Source organism: Zonotrichia albicollis, chromosome 23 (assembly GCF_047830755.1).
Source record: "Zonotrichia albicollis isolate bZonAlb1 chromosome 23, bZonAlb1.hap1, whole genome shotgun sequence".
Classification (NCBI taxonomy): Eukaryota; Metazoa; Chordata; class Aves; order Passeriformes; family Passerellidae; genus Zonotrichia; species Zonotrichia albicollis.
Genome location: NC_133841.1, coordinates 1,750,228 through 1,768,197, shown reverse-complemented (window position 1 = coordinate 1,768,197; position 17,970 = coordinate 1,750,228). Strand labels below are relative to the sequence as shown.

Genomic DNA, 17,970 nt, shown 5'->3' with positions numbered 1-17,970 from the left:
GATGGCTTGGGTGATGCTGCAGATTATCTTTCACACAGAGGAATCAGAGGTTGCAGTTGAGTCCAGCAAGGGGTTGGGATGATGATTCCTTGAGAGGAAACAAACCCCACCTTGTGCTGAGGTTTTGTGGCACCATCCCAATCCCAGGCACACAAACCAGAGCTGGGGCCCTGCTGCTTTGCAGGGGTGGGAGTGCCAGAGAGAGCAGAAAAAGCAGGGTTTGCATTTGCAGACAGAATTGAGTGTGCAGTGCAAGATGCCCGTGCAGTTTCCATGGAATCAGCAGGCTTTGGTGGGGAATCAGCAGCACTCAGGGCATGCTGACAGCCACCATCCCACCCCTCTGCTCCTCCATCCAGCTGTTCACTCACATCTGTCGGCTGTGCAGAAATTGTGGCTCCTTCCACAGCGGGGAGAAACCTGCTTGAATGTGTTCTGCCAATTAGGGGTGCTGGAAAATACGTCAGGCCTTCAATACATTGTGTGTAACCTGATCATGGACACCAGGTAGAAAAGTTGGAGACAATGTGGTACAAGATACCTGGCTGTGGTTGAAAGTTCCTGAATTTATCTCACTGTGAGCAGATACTGTGTACTTTATTTAAGAATTTAAAAAGCAGCAATCTGTGTTCCTAACATGGCATTTTGTGAGGGTGTTGAATGGGTCTGGTTGCTCACATTTAAATCCTGCCTTTCCTTGACCTTGGAGATGGCTACATTACCTTTACAAGTAATTTTCTACAAGCTTATTAATTGACTGTGAAGGTCAGATATGGCAAATTTTCACATTATCTTGGGTGTAGTCATAATTGTCCTGAAACTTCTGTGAAGTCCAGAGACCCGGGAGGATCTGCCCAGTGTGACTGAGCACATTTGTAAATGTGGATCTAAGTTCCTTCCTCTTTTTCAGGGTCTGAGTAAAAAAGTTGGGGTATCTTCCTCCATCCTGCAAGGGCTTTGGATCTCCTACAGTACTGAAGGTCTTTCAATGGCGTTGGCATCTCTGAGAAATCTCTACACCCCAAACATAAAGGTACTGGAGGAGGAGGTGCAGGGCTGGGGGGTTCAGAATTCACAAAAGAAGCTCCAGCAACGGGCAGTGACCATGCAGAGTGTTCACAGGAGCCATGTCCAGTGTCCTGGCCAGGCTGAGCAGCTTGCTGGGTGTTTGTCCTGAGCTGAGGAGAGGCCTTCAGTCAGCTGAGAATTTTTTTACCATGTGAGGTGGTCTGTCAGCGCTGCTACTTTGACAAAGGATTTCCTTTTCATTGCAATGAGCAAATAGTGAGTTTGTGCCTGTGCAAAATGGGATTTTTTTCCTTCCCAAAGATGTGGAATGTGCTAACGGATGTTGGAATTTGTGAAGGGTTCTGGCTTAGATAGGCATGAACTCTGAGGTGACTCCAAATCCAACAGCACATGGGATGTGCTGGCTCAGGCACTTCTTTTGCAGTGGTAAAAGATGAATGTGTTGAGTTAGGTGAGCCCATCTCTACTCAGACAGAGAAACAGGTTTGGAATTGTTTTCTCACATGGGAGGATGTTTATCCCAGGTCCTTCCCAGCCAGGCCAGGTGAGCTCAGTGTCTGTCCCATGTCCCTTCCTTGTCACTCTGGAGCATCAGGTGCAGGCATTTCCTCTCGTGCTGAGGGCAAAGGGAGCCGTGCAATGGGACAGAGGAATCCCATGGGAAGGGTGCTCAGCACAGCCCTCTCCAGCTGTGGGCTTTGATTCCTCATCCCCTCCATGTCCCCAGATGCTGCAGCAGGGCTGGAGTGGCTTTGTTCCAAAACAAAGGGTGGCAGCACCCTCACACCACTTCCTAGCCTCTTGGGAAATGATTAAACTGCTCCATCTGCACCAAATGGGACCATCTATTGGGCAGATGGTTTTACTGAGCATTCTGTGTCCTTTTGTTTGTTTGGATGTGTCAAGGCCCTGTGTCACCGTGTTCACAGTGGTTCTTGGATGAGGGAAGAGACGAGGATCTGAGTCCATGTTTCAGAAGGCTTGATTTATTATTTTATTATATATTTCACATTAAAACTAGACTAAAAGAATAGAAGAAAAGGTTTCATCAGAAGGCTGGCTAAGAATAGAAAGGAACGATAACAAAAGCTTCTGTCTCGGACATAGAGTCCAAGCCAGCTGACTGTGATTGGCCATTAATTAGAAACAACCACATGAGACCAATCACAGATCCACCTGTTCCATTCCACAGCAGCAGATAATCAATGTTTACGTTTTGTTCCTGAGGCCTGTCAGCTTCTCAGGAGGAAAAATCCTAAGGAAAGGATTTTCCATCCAAGTTGTCTGCGACAGCCCTGGTTTCTGCTGTGGTATCACTCCTGTAAAGCTCAGCCTGAGCCTCTCCTTCCTTGCGCAGGTCAGTCGGCTGCTGATTTTAGGAGGCGCAAATGTGAATTACCGCACGGAAGTTCTGAACAACGCCCCCGTGCTGTGTGTCCAGTCCCACCTGGGCTACGCAGAGATGGTGGCCTTGCTCCTGGAGTTTGGGGCCAACGTCGACGCAGCTTCTGAGAGCGGCCTGACCCCGCTGGGCTACGCGGCCGCCGCCGGCTTCCTGAGCATCGTGGTGCTGCTGTGCAAGAAACGCGCCAAGGTAAAGGAGCCGCGGTGCTCAGGAGCTCATCTGAGCTGCTCCACGTGTGCTCAAGGCTTGGTAGGAGCTTGTCCTGGGTTGACTATATGATGCTTTTATCCCCAATCGTCTCATTCTGTTTATGTTGAATAATAATAAGTTTTGTACCTTTAAGAGTGTTACAGAGAGTGAAGAGGGAGAGAGAAGAAGCACACAGTTTGTTTTCAGACACTGCACTCCTCCACATTCCTGCTCCTGACTGTGTTGTCTGCGGACAGACAGCGGGACAGAGAGCTCTTCTTTTGCTTTTTAGTTAGTGTTAGCTAGCTGAGGCAAAGAAGTTCCCTGGACTGTTTTTTTCCCTTTTCTTTGGACCTCTTGGAGCTGCTCTGGACTGAACACCCAGGGGAGCACCGGCAGCTGCAGCTGTGGCCCACCGGGCCAGGCCTGGCCTGCGACAATTCCAGCACTGAGGGACTGAGCAGAGACTGAGTGAGCTGCTGCTTGAACCCGGGGTTTTCTCAGTGTGTCATCTCTTTTAGAGTAGCAAAGAGTCTCATTGTTTTGATACTGTTTTGGTCTTATTGTTTAATAAACAGGGTTTTTTTTCCACCTTTCTCCAAAAAAATATTTTTCTTTCCTCCCAAACCAGTTAAAAGAAGAAGAGCCGATTAAATCTGCTTTTCCCACCAAAGCTCCTTTGGAGAGATTCTTCCCCAAACTTGCTCTAAACCTAAACAAATACAGAGCTGCAGGCAGGACATGGAGCAGCATCCTCCAGCAGAGGAAACCAGGAGGCTGCTTTTAGTTTTGTTCTTTTTTCTGCTGAAATATAGTGGGTTTGAAAGTCCCACACCGACAGCGACTCCTGAGAGTCGGTAATTGGTGTCTGGAATTCAGGTCTGGGCTAGGAGCTGCCTGGTGACGCTGCACTGGTGACCTGCATAAGGATGTTCTGGAGAAATCCTTGAACTTTAACAAGGTTAAAGTGGCAACGCTGCTTTTCCAGCACAAAACATTCTTTAAATATCTCCCTGAGACACGTTCTCCTAAAATTTTCATCAGGCTTGTCCTAGAAAAATCCCCTTTGTTTAGCTTTGTGATGAGTGGAGTTTTAATTGTATATTATGACTCAAGTCAAAATGCTTTGTTGAAGAAGAAAATTATGCTGAATTTTGAAGCAGAGCCTCCTGGAAACAATTTGTGGTTTCCCTATATCTTTAATTTTAGTTCAAAAGGCAAAATATGGGTTTATGTAGTTTTGGTATGGATGTCAGGATGACTGAGGGACTGTTTAAATCTTGCTGGGTTGCGTTGTCTGTAATAATGTACGGATGGTATGAAGGAAAAAAAGAATTTTGCTTTTATTGGATATTTTCAGAGAGTTTAGCGACATAAGTCCTGCCACTAGTAGTTTTCCTTGAATATCCCTAACAGTACTGAGAAATACTCCAAAAACACAGTTTGGTGTAGTTTGAAGACTGAGATATTGGCAGAAAATTGCAATACTGATTACTGAAGGAGTTGAAAAAAGAGAAATATTGATACATTATTGATGTGAATTTGTTTTAATATATTAAATATTTCTCATATGTATTATATAACTGTAATTTAGCGTCAGGCCCTGGCACAGGTTCCCAGAGAAGCTGTGGCTGCCCCTGGATCCCCAGAAGTGTCCAGGGCCAGGTTATAGCATTTCCATGCACAAGAAAATTTGAATGCTGGACATCAGAACACAACAGAAAAAATATTTTTGTAATCTTTTGAGTTTTTGAAGAAAACAGGAGAAACCTAAAAGAAAAGTAATTATATTTTCCCCAAACCAAACATTTGTGGCCAAGATAATGCCAGGGCCTGGGACATTGTTTTGGAAGTGTTTGTTTTCTGGCCATGGAAGTGACAGTTTACCAGAAAAATGCACATTTTGCACATGTGGCATTATTTTGAAACAGGGGTCAGAAACTCTGAAGAAGCAAAGATGCGTTGCTCATGATTTTGTTTAATGGGATTGTTTCTTCTCTTTTCCAGGTGGATCATTTGGACAAGAACGGGCAGTGTGCCCTGGTGCATGCTGCTCTCAGGGGACACTTGGAGGTGGTGAAGTTCCTGATCCAGTGTGACTGGAGCATGGCTGGCCAGCAGCAGGGAGTGTTCAAGAAGAGCCACGCCATCCAGCAGGCGCTGATTGCTGCTGCCAGCATGGGCTACACCGAGGTAGGGCCTGCTCTGCCTCTGCACAGAGCGACACCAGGGCTTGGCCTTTTCCTGCCCACTCACCAGGGAACCTCTGCAGGTGGAGTCCGGAGTGGTTCCGTCCTGCTCTTCCTCCCTGTGGCATCCCAGTGTTCACAGATTGTTGCGGTGTGTTGCAATGTCCTGTTTTACCTTCTCCCTTCCCCCTCGCCCCTCGCTGAGTGTGCCCTGTCAATCAGGCTAACATACCAGCAAGGTGTCGTGTGATTGGTGTCCCAAGTCCCTTGAGACCCTGCCCCTTCACCTGGTTGGTGGCTCACCTGTCCCCTCCCCTTCCCCTGCCCTGAGCTTAAAATGTTAATGAGACCATGCGGCCTCCATTCTGTTGGAGGAATTGTCCCAGTGCAGACCTCTGCACCCATGGAATAAACATCTGGATATAACCCTCTAGCAGAATCCACTCCCTTTCTTATCTTCACCATCGCCAGAAGCTCTCTCTCCTGAGGTAAACGGAGTTCCTGACAAGCCTGGACTTGCTCAGTGCCCCGCTGCACTCTCCGCCAGCCAAGGTATCTCTGGGGTAAAGCACCACAGTGCTGCCTTTGGCCCAGCAGCGAGGGTCAGAACTGGCCCAGGCACCATCTAACTGGTTATATTGGGATTCATATTCCTATAACAGATCCCTTGGCAAACCCTGTGGTCTGGGCAGGCATCCAGGAGAGGAAGGATAACAAGCCTTTCAGTAGTCAGAATAAACTTTTGGAGTAAACTTTAAAGGTGGATGGACACGCGTTGCCTGCGCCGCTCCTCCAGCACGGATGGGGAGTGTGAGAAATGTAACTTTGGACTGTGTGTCGAGGGAGAGAAGAGCCAGAGAGCTTCCTCCTGCCATCCTGACAAAGATACATGATGGGGAAAATTATATATAGAATAGTTTAGGTTGGAAGAGACCATTAAGGTCGTTGAGCCAGTGCCAAGCCCAGCACTGCCATGAGTACTCCAAAGAGCCCCATTGACCCACAGTTCCTTCTCCTTCCCTTAAGAATGAGTTTCTTTCCTACCAAATACCTCCTCTCAGCCTCACCTCCTCCAGGAGGTACCCACTGCACACACCAGGTTGTCTCTAACAGATCAGACACAGTCTCAGGGAGCTGACCCTACCAATTCTCATCATTGCCATCATATCCGGACACTTGGTAAGGTTTTTTTGCTTGTACGGGGCAGCAAGTTCAGTGATTAATCTCAGAAAGGAATATTTCCTTGATCTCAAGGTGCCAGGCAGAGACTGTTCCCTTTCCTCTGTGTATTACAAGCAGCTCGTGTGGTGGTGTCAGCAGTTCCTGTATAACACATTCCAGTTCATGATCTGACACATCATTTTGTTTCAGATCGTCTCCTACCTGCTCGATCTTCCAGAAAAAGATGAAGAGGAGGTGGAGAGAGCACAGATCAACAGCTTTGACAGCCTCTGGGGAGAGACAGGTGATTTCTGTAGAAGCTGTCTCCTTCCCTTCCCTTCCCTTCCCTTCCCTTCCCTTCCCTTCCCTTCCCTTCCCTTCCCTTCCCTTCCCTTCCCTTCCCTTCCCTTCCCTTCCCTTCCCTTCCCTTCCCTTCCCTTCCCTTCCCTTCCCTTCCCTGGGTATCTCTGACATTCCCAGCCTGTTTCCATCTCTGTTGTGCCCCACCTCTGCCTCCCAGAATGCAAAAAGCTGGACTAACCAGACACCTTGGAGTTTCTCTGTCAGAGTGGGGTTCTGAGTAACTGGGACAGTTGGGAATGTGGATTTGGGATGGACAAATCATACACAAACTGGGGAGCCATCTCAAAGGAATATGCACTTTTACATTAAAATTGGTGGTAGGTGTGATGGGAAAATGAGCAAAAATGAGCCAACCACCAAACTGAGCAGCCTTTTGTCTACATGAAACAAGTCTGTAAGTTCATATAAAACTCAAGACTCACTGTCACATAACTGTATTATTTATTTTCCCAAAAATAAATAGAGAGTTTAAATAAATTTGGACAGAAATGCAGGTTTTCACCTAAAAATAGCAGTCTGCTCTGAAAATCTGAATCCTGGCTTGTCTGAGTTTTGGTACTTGTTGCTCATGTCTCATCTTCCGCAGAGCAGAACCAAATGCCTGGCTCGATGATATCAGCCTGATATCATCCCAATGGCAGTGCCAAGTGACATCATAAGTTTAGGAATTGCTGACAGCACAGTACAGCCAATTCCAGATGGAGCATTTCCCCCTGGGACAGAGCTAACATCAAAACCCAGCAGAAAAGTGTCTGAGTCACTTATGCTATCTCCATCAGAGTTGGAGGTGCAAAAAACATCTCCATCAGAGTGTTTGTCTTGCTGCCAGGCTGCGAAACAGATACACGTGCTGGATAGGAGCCCTTTAATGATTCCTTCTCCAGATAAAGTTGTTTTTTCTACAAGAAAACACAGCAGCAGAAACAGAATACGCTGTTGCAGATCCCTGGTGTCGGAGGCTGTGGTTTGCTGATGGAGATGGGCACATCCACGCCTGAACCTGGTCTCAGGCTCTGTTTGAGCTGTTTTGAGAAACACAGCAGTTGTTGTGTGGTGTTTATGCCAGGACTTGGTTGTTGCACGGTGAGTGGTCCTTCTGGAACTACATCCTCGTGGAAAAGCTGCACAATTCCTTTTACCAGCGCTGGGTCCTGGTTGCTGCTCCTTGGCTGGACTCACCTGACTGTGAAACTTCAAACCAGCCCATTTTCATCCTCCTTAATTCCTCCTGGAGGAGCAAGGTCTGGCTCCTTTTGAGCTTTCCTGGAGCTGGAGCTGCAAAGGACAGGCTGGAGCCACATCCCTGCTCCAATTGCTTGGACCTGGAGGGACAGAGCAGCAGAAAGATGTGTCACTGCAGAAAGAAGGAATTGCAAAGGAAAGTAGACAGTTTATGGATCAAATAATCCTGTTTCTGTAAAGCCTTCTCCGAAGAACAAACACCAAACACTGGAGTGATTCACAATATTTTCATTGTCACAAACATAAGTAATTTTGATGTAAAATGCGTCAAATTAACCTGCAACATTTCGAGTGCAAGCAGGTTTAGCAGTGGAATTCAGCAGCCCTGCATGCCAATCCCTCTGCTTCCTTCTATATTTGTAGCTTACGTTTTAAACCCACATGGATCTGATTATAGATTTTGCAGAACGTTCTGCTTGTGGCAGCAAAATGATTTTTCATTTAACTCTTGCTGTCTCTCAACCCCAAGAGAAGAAAATTCGGCCATAATATGGAAGAGAATTGAGAATTAATTAAATCCCACACCATTAACAGTGTTGCAGTTGGAAACCCATCAACACCTTGTAATCGGCCAACCCACAGAAATGTATTTCAAAGAAAAAACAAGCGACATCAGTCAGAAATAGACTCCCACCTTCTGCTCCAACTCCTACCAGAAGCAGCAGAACGTGGAGCCAGTGGAGCTGTGCTGAAGTGCACAGAAAGTTAGGGAGAGGGAGGAACCAGAAAATCTAAAATTAACACTGAAACGAGCCACCGGCAGGTCCTGAACTTGGAACTATTTTCAGATTGAATATGTGTTCTCTAACTCAACCACACTTCTGAGTTAACAGAGCACATTTTATATGGGAAGGAGCTCTCAGGTGTTGCTTCTACCCGCCTGTAATATCATGGGCATATGAAAATGAGAGATATTTTTGGGTTTGCACAAAGACCCTGACTGGTAGGATCAGCCCTGGCCAGAAACAAAGCCCAGAAATACTGCTCTTTTTGGAAAACAGGTGAACAAATCCACCCTATTTTGCTTTCCAGTTGTTTCCCTGATCTCAAAGATCTACAGACTAAAGTGGGATATGGAAGTTACAAGTCCTCCATCTGGATTACACTGCTCTGTGCTTGTTTGGACAAAGAAAAGCCACAAATGTGACGGATATCAGTGGCTGGCAGGATCTGCCAGTGCCTCCTGCTTGATCCCTCACTTGCTCCCTTGTACTCATGGTGGCACGAGGCAGTGCCAGGTTGCAGAAGGTCTTGTCAAGTACCTGAAGACCTTTATTTTCTCTGGATATTGTGCCCCTTCTCAGATACATTTGGCCTCACAGCCTATGGCTTTGGCATTAGGGAAAACAGCATTGAAATCATGATCACATTTCTTTGCAGCTAAACCTGAACCTAAGTCACAGCTTCAACCTCAGTCAATTTGAACCTCAGACACCCCTTGAACCTCAGCCAAGATTATTTTATACTTATTGAGGTTCTCATCCCATTTCACTGTGACTTGCAGAAAACAGTAAAAGCTGATTGTCCCAGACAGCCTCATTCCGTGACATGATGTAAACTTTTCATGGAAGAGTTGACCTTTGAGGCAACTAAAATTACAAGAGTGGAAGCTGTACCAACCCAGCCCATTTTCTTTGTCGTTTTTTCCCGCCATGAGACAGCTTTGACCTTTCAGACCCCATCCAGCAGAAAGAGCCATTTCCAGGTAGGAGAACACCCCGGTGAGCCTGTGGCTCTCTCCCTGACTGTTTTCCTGTCCCGTGCAGCTCTGACAGCGGCGGCGGGGCGCGGGAAGCTGGAGGTGTGCAGGCTGCTGCTGGAGCAGGGCGCCGCCGTGGCGCAGCCCAACCGCCGCGGGGTCGTGCCGCTCTTCAGCGCCGTCAGACAGGGACACTGGCAGGTCAGTGGGCTCCTCTCGCCCTGCTGGGTCAGGCCGTCCCTTCTCTCATGCTGGAAGGGAGAAGACAAGCCCCAGCTCTTTTGGGGAGTGGTCAGAGCAAAAAGGAGTGATACTGGTTCTTCTGTCGCCCCAAGCTCTGGCTGGCTGCAGCCCTGTGTTATCATAGAGTCATGGAATAGTGATCATCTAATCATCTAATTCCATCCCCCTCCTATGGGCAGGGATACCTTCCACTATCCCAGGTTTCTCCAAGCCCCATCCAGCCTGGCCTTGAACAGTTCCAGGGGTGGGGCAGCCACAGCTTCTCTGGTTATCTCACCATTTGAGAAGCAAACAGGATGCTCATGACTTACCAGAACATTTTTCCTGTCCTTATACCTCCCTTCATTTTCACAATCCTCAGTCAACCATCCAGCAATCCCAGAGGCCACCATGCCTGTAGGGGTGGGAGTTTTTAGAATGTGGTGTCTATTCTGCTTTTCCTTGGCTCTGGCATCTTCTCAGCTGTGTCTCCACGTGTGACCCTGGCTCTGTGTGCTGCAGATCGTGGATCTCCTGCTGACACACGGTGCTGATGTGAACATGGCAGACAAGCAGGGCCGGACGCCGCTGATGATGGCTGCCTCCGAGGGACACCTGGGCACTGTGGAGTTCCTGCTTGCACAAGGTCAGAGCACGTGCTGGGAGGTGTTGGGGACCAGCTGTGGTGCATCCCACCACACCAGCTTCAGCTTCATCCAGAGGAAAAAATTGAGCTTGGGTCAGCTCAGGATCATCTGGAGGGGCTTTCCCACAGCTTCAGAATGGGTGCATTGTGGGCAATGTGAGGAAACACAGTGTTGGGACCAGCTGTGGTGCATCCCACCATACCAGCTCCAGCTTCATCCAGCAAAATTTGGGCTTGGGTCAGTTCAGGATCATCTGGAGGGGCTTTCCCACAGCTTCAGAATGGATGCACTGTGGGCAATGTGAGGAAACAGTGTTGGGACCAGCTGTGGTGCATCCAACCACACCAGCTTCAGCTTCATCCAGAGAAAAAATTGAGCTTGGGTCAGCTCAGGATCATCTGGAGGGGCTTTCCCACAGCTTCAGAATGGTTCCTGGGTACAGTGTGGGCAATGTGAGAAAACACTGGCAATGTGTTGAGGTGCTGGAGCGTGTCCAAAGAAGAAAACAGAGGTGGGGAAGGATCTGGCTGAGGGAGCTGGGAGCAGGTCAGCCTGGAGAAAAGGAGGCTCGGGGGGGAACCTTCTGACTCTGCACAACATCCTGGCAGGAGGAGGAAGCCAGATGGAGGTTGGGCTCTGCTCCCAGGGAATAAGGCACTAGAGGAAAGAGCCTCAGGTTTCTCTGGGGGAGGGATGAAGGGGTTGTTCAGCCCTGGCACAGGCTGCTGAGGGCAGTTGTGGAGCTCCCTTTCCTGGAGAGATTCAAGGGATTTAAAGATGTGGCACTTGGAGACATGGTTCGTGGAGAGCTTGGCAGTGCTGGTGGAACAGTTGGATTCAATGATACTAAAGTGTTTTCCAACCTAGATGAGTCTGTGATTCTACACTGCCCTCCCTGAGCCTGTACCTTGTACCCCTTGTCCCACCTTGGCATTCCTGATGGCTCCAGGTGCTGTTTGCCTCCTCCCCTCACTCCACGCTGTGCTGAGAGCTCTGGCCAGAGGTTTCTGAGCACACCTGGAGCAAACATTGCCATGCTGTACTCCTCCACAAACAGTTTGTGCCAGCAGGGAGAACTCTCAGTCTGCTTTCAGCTGGGCAGCCTGTGCAGACCGGGGCTGTGTCAGCTGGGATGAGCGGGAACATTTTGGAAATTCAATCACACCCACATTTGCTGAAGATTCTAGAGGCAGGGAGTCTCATGCTGGGAGGTTTAGAGTTTGCCTCCAGGAGAAAAGCACTGCAGCCTCAATTCATCCCAGCTGCTGGCAGGAGCATCCCGCAGGTAGCTGCAGCTCCTCGGAGCAGCAGAGCTGGCACAGATAATCTCTGCACTCTCCAGAGCCACAGCCAGGGCTGTGCCATGGCAACAGGAGTTGTCTTCATGCCATGAAGAGGAGTGTTCAGTTAAAGCTGCTGTTCAGCTCTCATATCCCTATCCATATGCCGTGTGGAGCAATACTGACCCGTTGGTATGGCAGCGCCATTTCCTCATCCAAGAAAACGTCAAGTCCTCCTCTCCCTGGCTTGCAGTTGGCAGTAGTGTATCCCACAACGTTGTATTTATATTGGGTAAAGTTCAGGAAGAAATACTGCTGGAAATTGTGTGCTTTTGGGTAAAGGGGAGGGGAGTGAAGAAGGGAAAATATGTGCTTTTTTAGGAGAACAGAGCTGAATTGACTTAATTCCCCATGGTGACCTGCTGAAACAGCAAAATGGTCTTCATCTCTGACTCACACAGGCTGGAATGGGGTTGGATTAAGTTTTTTAAAAAAAAAGGCAGTTAAAAAAGATGATGTCTCAGATGAGGGAAGTCAGATCTACCATGCTACTCAGATGTTTGCCAGGAAAGCCTGCAGAGGTAGGCGTGAAAAAGTTTGCACCTTGGTGTGAATCAACTCATTTGCCACAGTTCCCATCAAGTGTATTTGAAGTTGCCACAGAGGGTGGGATCTGTGGTGGGAGGAACGTTAATAAAGGAATTAATAATTATGTACAGGGCTCTCTGAAAACAGGCTGTCATTGCTGAGCAGGGTTTGCAGTAAACAGTGCTAAACAGCGGAGAGCTCAGAAGTGAACTGTGCTGCTTGTTCTTCCAGGTGCCTCCATTTCTCTGATGGACAAAGAGGGCTTGACAGCGCTCAGCTGGGCCTGCCTGAAGGGCCACCTGCCCGTGGTGCGTTCCCTGGTGGAGAACGGAGCTGCCACGGACCACGCGGACAAGAACGGCCGCACGCCGCTGGACCTGGCGGCGTTCTACGGCGACGCTGAGGTGGTGAGTGGCCCTGGCGCACCCAGAGAAAAAGGGGAATCTGCTGTAAAAGCCGTAAAATCAAACGGTGCAGCTCGGTGTAGCAATGGACATGTGTAGTCATGGCCCTCCGTATGGGAAGGTGCTTCCGCAGAAGCTGATCCCAGAATCCCAGAATGGTTTGAATTGGAAGGGAATTAAGAACCATCTCACTCTCTCCTGTGCCATGGGCAGGGACACCTCACACTATCCCAGGTTGCTCCAAGCTCTGTCCAGCCTGGCCTTGAACACTTCAAGGGATGGGGAGGCCATAACTTCTCTGGGCACCCTGTGCCAGGGCCTCACCACCAGTGCAGGGAAGGACTTCTTCCTAATATCCAGTCAAAACCTACTGTTTTTCCATTTAAAGCATTCCCCATTGTTCTGTCATTCCAGGCCCTTGTCCAAAGTCCCTCTCCAACCTTTTTAGAGCCCCTTTAGGCACTGGAAGGGGCTCTAAGGTTTTCCTGGAGCTTTGTCTTTTCCAGGCTGAACAATGCCAATTCTCCCAGCCTCCTTAACAGAGGTGCTCCATCCTTTGGAGCATCTCCATGGCCTTGCTCCAGCAGGTTGCTGTCCTTCCTGAGCTGGATACAGCTCTCCAGTCTCACCAGAGACCACAATGGAGTAGAGGGACAGAATCCCCTCTCTCAGCCTGGTTCCCACCATGTACATCAGACACCGTGGAGATGCTTTTAGCCCAGGCAGTGGAGAAGAGCAAGCCCCTGCTGATCCTACATCCCCAGCACTGTGTGGGGGTCTCAGCCAAGAGCAGAACTGACTGTTGGGCTTCTCATTGCAGGTTCAGTTCCTGGTGGACCATGGGGCCATGATCGAGCACGTTGACTACAGTGGGATGCGGCCCCTGGACAGAGCAGTGGGATGCCGCAACACCTCGGTTGTCGTCACCCTCCTGAAGAAAGGAGCAAAGATAGGTAGGAACAGGGGGACACTGCCATCAGCTCTGTGCTCAGTCAGGACTCAAACAGTGGGGCTGGCATCCTAAAAAATACAAGTATAACCCAGAGGCAGCCTCAGGCCCGGCCACTGCTTCACACTCCGAAAGCAGACGGCGAGTCAGGACTACTTGGTTCTCTTTCGTAAAATGGGGACTTTATTTTTTTACCTGTCGTATTACTTAGCAAAAGTTAATCAATAAACAACTGTTTCTTTGGCAAGGTCTTTCCTCTGGTAATGCTTTTTCTATCTTTACTAGTCTGAGTTGCCAAGTGTAGTCTGTCCATGCCTTGCTGTGAGCTGCTGCGTTCACTTGCTCTGTGTATGCTTCCAGACCTCAGTGTACCTGCACTGCGCCACACAGCCGCTCACGTTACGTTTTCCTGTGAAAGGGGATTTTGCTGGTGCATTGGCTTCCTCGCTGCCTGCCTCTCACAGCTGCTTTTTTCCTTTCTTTTTTTTTTTTTTTTCTCACCTTCATCCATTTTTTTCCCCCCTCTCTCCTACAACTTCTTGTTTTCTCCTTTCTTTGAAGGTTGTCAGACGTTACCGAGTCGCCCACGAGGTATATCTCATTGCTGTCAGCATCAGCTTCGATCTGATAGCTTTGTTAGCCTTGCTTTCTCCTGTTTGATTTAGTCTGCATGCGTCCCCAACACCTCTAATCTTTTTAATTTACCTCACCTTCAAATAATTTTTTTAATGACTGTTGCAGAGAATAACTTGAACTCAAAAACTAACCTCCTTCCCCCAAAACGTACTGAATCTACTTATAGAATATTGTTGACTGACTCTTCACCCACACTAATGAGCTGTCCTCAAATTTTTGCCACCCCTTCCCTCCCAGTATTAGTCCTTGAGATAGGAGCTGGCCCTGCAGGGTGGCCCCTGTGCAGAGCCAGTGCCCCCAGCCCAGTGATGCCTTCAGCACCAGCAGCACTTACACACAGCCTTCCCTTTGTCATTTTTTTCTGCCTTAATGGATTTTTTACTCTAGCCTTTCACATCTTGTGAAGCTGGAAATCACAATCCACTTAACCACAAACCACCTATCAACAGTCAAACTGCAGATTCCCTAGTACACGTCCATAGATTTGAGTGTAGAAATGCTTTTATGTAACCACTCTGATTTTTCCTTTAAATACAGTTTGTTTCCCCCATCTCAGCATGTCCCATATTCAGCACTGCCCTCTTGTGGAAACTGCTCCATGCTTTCCCAGGCCACAGGAATTAGCCTTAATGACTGTAAAGGAAAACCATTGCAAGGGGGATGACATTAATTTAGGTGTCAGAGGAATTGTCAGCTCAGTCCTTTGGAGCACTCTGCCCTTTGACCATGCCAAGTTGTTCTCTCCAGCAGAAATTCCCACCCCAGGGTATTTTTTTCCACCCAGCTTCCTACCACCCTTGCATTGTATGAGTTCTTTACCCATCATGCATCCTGTACACTACAGGTCCAGCAACTTGGGCAATGGCAACCTCCAAACCTGACATCATGATCATCCTGTTGAGCAAGCTGATGGAGGAGGGAGACATGTTTTACAAGGTGAGAAGGGTGGGATTGGAACTTGGAACAGATGTGACTTGCAGCATCACTTGGTGTGAGGTTTTGGCCATGTTGGGTCAGTGGTTGGTTCTCCCCAGCCTAAATGGTTCTGTGATCCTGAAGCTGCTGCCTTTACCCATGGCAAATAAAAGCTCCCACTCACAGCATTCCTTGTGTTCTAAACTGTTTGGTTTTGGTTAGAGGGGTTGGAGAAGAGAGGATTGATTGCCCAAATCTGTAACAAAGCTGAAACAAAGCCAAGTTGCATTGGATTAGAGCCAGCACTTCATTTCCTCTCTGAAAACAGCAGGACCTAAGTGTTTGTTGGGAGTGCTGCTGTCATTGCATCAGGTCTGGCAGCCTTGTCATTACCTAGTGAGCTCACTGTTGGGGGTCAAGGCAACAGGATAGAATAGCCCAGAAAAACTCCCAGAATAAACTTCTTGCAATGAGAACAGGTTGTCAGGACACAGCTGGCTTTGTCATGTCCTTTAGCCCATGGGAGACATTCCACTGTTACAGTTAGGTTGTCTTTTTTTGCTCTCTGTTTATTTTAAGCCAGTCTTTAAAACCTGGGGATTTGCACACACATAGAAATTGTGCAAGTACAACAGTGATTCACTGTGAGGCTCTAAGGGTGAAGCAGAAAATCGGCAAAGCTGGCATTGTAGGAGTTACCTGCCAGAGATACATGATACAGCTGAGAAACCTGAGTCTACCGGTTTTTAAAAGTCACTGTTTGTAGCTGCAGGATTTATGTCTGTGTTCTGAGGAACTGTGTGTGTCCTAGATCCCATCCTGCCCTCTTTCTCTCACCCTGTGTTGGCTGCCCCCCTTCAGGGTGCACATCATCCCATCCCAAAATTAGTTGCCCAAAATAGCAGAGATGAGTCACCTTTGAAGGTGACTGTTGCATACCAATAATTATAAAAGGAACCCACTTAACAGACTTAGATGTAGAGTTTTAGACATCTGAAGTCCAGGGAGGTGAATCTCACCCTGTTTGTCCAAGTTCAGAGCCACAGCAGTGCTGTAACATTTGTCTTTGCTGTTGCAGAGGCTTCTCTGAGCCCCAGAGCTCCACAAAGTCCCACAGTTTGTGTTCCTTACCCTCCTGGATGTGCATTAAGCTTTGGGTGGAGGGTGTTTTCCGGGAATGGGTAACTGATCACCCAGCTCAAAAGACCATCCAGCCAAGAACCAGATGGAGTTGTATCGAGTTAACACCATTTCTCCACGTTTCCTGCTGTAGCGTGACAGCTCCTGTATGAAGTGGGAGATCTCAACTTGTGCATGGCATCTGCCTTTCCAGCTCAGATGTTCCCTTGATCAAATGTTCTGCCCTTCTTTTCTAGGCAAGAGCTAAGTAGTGGAGTTGTGCTTCCTTAGCCACCTAAAACATTGGTTGGGCTGGTGAGTGAATTCTCTGCAGGGAGGTCCACTCAACCCAAGGATGAGTTTTGACATGTTTTCCTTCTAATAGAAAGGAAAAGTGAAAGAGGCCGCCCAGCGCTACCAGTATGCTCTGAAAAAGTTCCCCAGAGAAGGGTTTGGAGAAGACCTGAAAACCTTCCGCGAGCTGAAGGTGTCGCTGCTCCTCAACCTCTCGCGGTGTCGAAGGAAAATGAACGTGAGTGTCCCCTCTTCCCATGGCACAGCCCCACAGCCTTGTGCCTCTGCAGAGACATGCCCACCCCTCATGCTGCTTTGGCCTCTCAGATCTCTCCTCCCTCTAACCTGGTTGTCCTTCACAGAGCGCTGACATTTTATAATTCCAAAGCAGTAGTGGTTTAGTATGCGTTTCAGATGATTAAAAATTCATTGCTGTGTTTATAGCTCTTTGAATTTTTTATTACTCCCTTTTGATGATGATGTTCACATCGTCACATGGGGGTGGAGGCATTTTCCAGATTTCTGGGGCAGCAGTGAGGAGGAGCCAGGAGATGTGCTCCTTTGAATACTAATTAATTTCAAATGAAGGAGCATATGCTTAGGGGGTTAGCGCTTCCCCAGGGCAGTGACTCATCCAGAAACACCTCCACAAGACTCCCTCTCAGCCCAGAACTTCCAGATCCCTGTCACTCTCCCCACTGCAGTCTGGCAGCATCCAGCAAGCAGCTCGTGCAGGTGCCTGTTCTGCCACCCTTCCCTGACTTGGAGTGCAGGGACTTTCACTTCCACAAATTAAAGTCAAAAAGTGACATAGCTGAGGTCATGAGCCAGCAAAGGTCACACTGGAGGGGAAGGGGCTTTTGTCTATAAATGATGTTGAATCCATGAAAAATATCCCAAAACCATCAAGTTTTCCATGCAATATGAAAGTCCATACTAAGTTTGTTTTCTTCCATGCTGTATGTATTTTTTATTTCTGAATGCATTCAGTTACTTACCTGCACACCTGTTCAAATGACAGGATTTTGGAATGGCGGAGGAATTTGCCACTAAAGCACTGGAGCTGAAACCGAAGTCTTACGAAGCTTACTATGCAAGAGCAAGGGCCAAACGCAGCAGCAGGTGAGGAGGGACACAGAGAAGGGTGTGAGGGACCAGTTTCTGCCAGCCTGTCACATCAGGTGTGGGCACCCACCCTGCAGAGCCAGGCACTGCCCCCATGGAGAAATGCCAAGGAATGTGCATTAGTGAGATCATAAATGTCCTGAGCTCCAAAGTAATGCCCTCCCTCATTTGGTGATTTCTGAGTCCAAATGTTTTGAGAGATCTTTGTCTGGACATCTTACAACACTGGAGACCTGTGCACCAAAGTGGGGTGTTCTTTTTCAAAGTACACTTCAGTTTGACCACAACTTGGACTCAAAGCAGAATGTGACTCATGGCCTGTACAGAAGATTAAGCTGGTGTTGGGACGCTGTTTTTCCCCATCTAGGTGGGGTTTCCCAGATCACAGTCATGTTCAAACACATAGTTTTGCTCCAGAGTGAACAGTGTTCCTGTAAATGACACCCCCTTTCCCAAACCCCCGCCTCCCTGTTACACCCCCTAGGCTGGCCTTTCCCTCACAAAGGCTTCCCTG

General features: G+C 48.3%; 1 protein-coding gene across 11 annotated transcripts in view; it reads left to right on the top strand.

Moving 5' to 3' along the window:
- TANC2 (tetratricopeptide repeat, ankyrin repeat and coiled-coil containing 2) overlaps window positions 1-17,970 on the top strand; it is a 151,229-nt gene that overhangs the window by 125,046 nt on the left and 8,213 nt on the right. For 10 of the 11 annotated variants that reach the window (XM_074557737.1, XM_074557742.1, XM_074557740.1 and 7 more), the window contains 12 exons: window positions 911-1,033; window positions 2,387-2,623; window positions 4,631-4,816; window positions 6,184-6,277; window positions 9,345-9,478; window positions 10,022-10,145; window positions 12,246-12,421; window positions 13,239-13,371; window positions 13,929-13,958; window positions 14,848-14,939; window positions 16,423-16,569; window positions 17,353-17,453. In XM_074557737.1, coding sequence (XP_074413838.1) covers window positions 911-1,033; window positions 2,387-2,623; window positions 4,631-4,816; window positions 6,184-6,277; window positions 9,345-9,478; window positions 10,022-10,145; window positions 12,246-12,421; window positions 13,239-13,371; window positions 13,929-13,958; window positions 14,848-14,939; window positions 16,423-16,569; window positions 17,353-17,453 — 1,577 coding nt within the window. The remainder of the gene's footprint in view (window positions 1-910; window positions 1,034-2,386; window positions 2,624-4,630; window positions 4,817-6,183; window positions 6,278-9,344; window positions 9,479-10,021; window positions 10,146-12,245; window positions 12,422-13,238; window positions 13,372-13,928; window positions 13,959-14,847; window positions 14,940-16,422; window positions 16,570-17,352; window positions 17,454-17,970) is intronic. The other variant, XM_074557739.1, reaches the window with a different exon arrangement.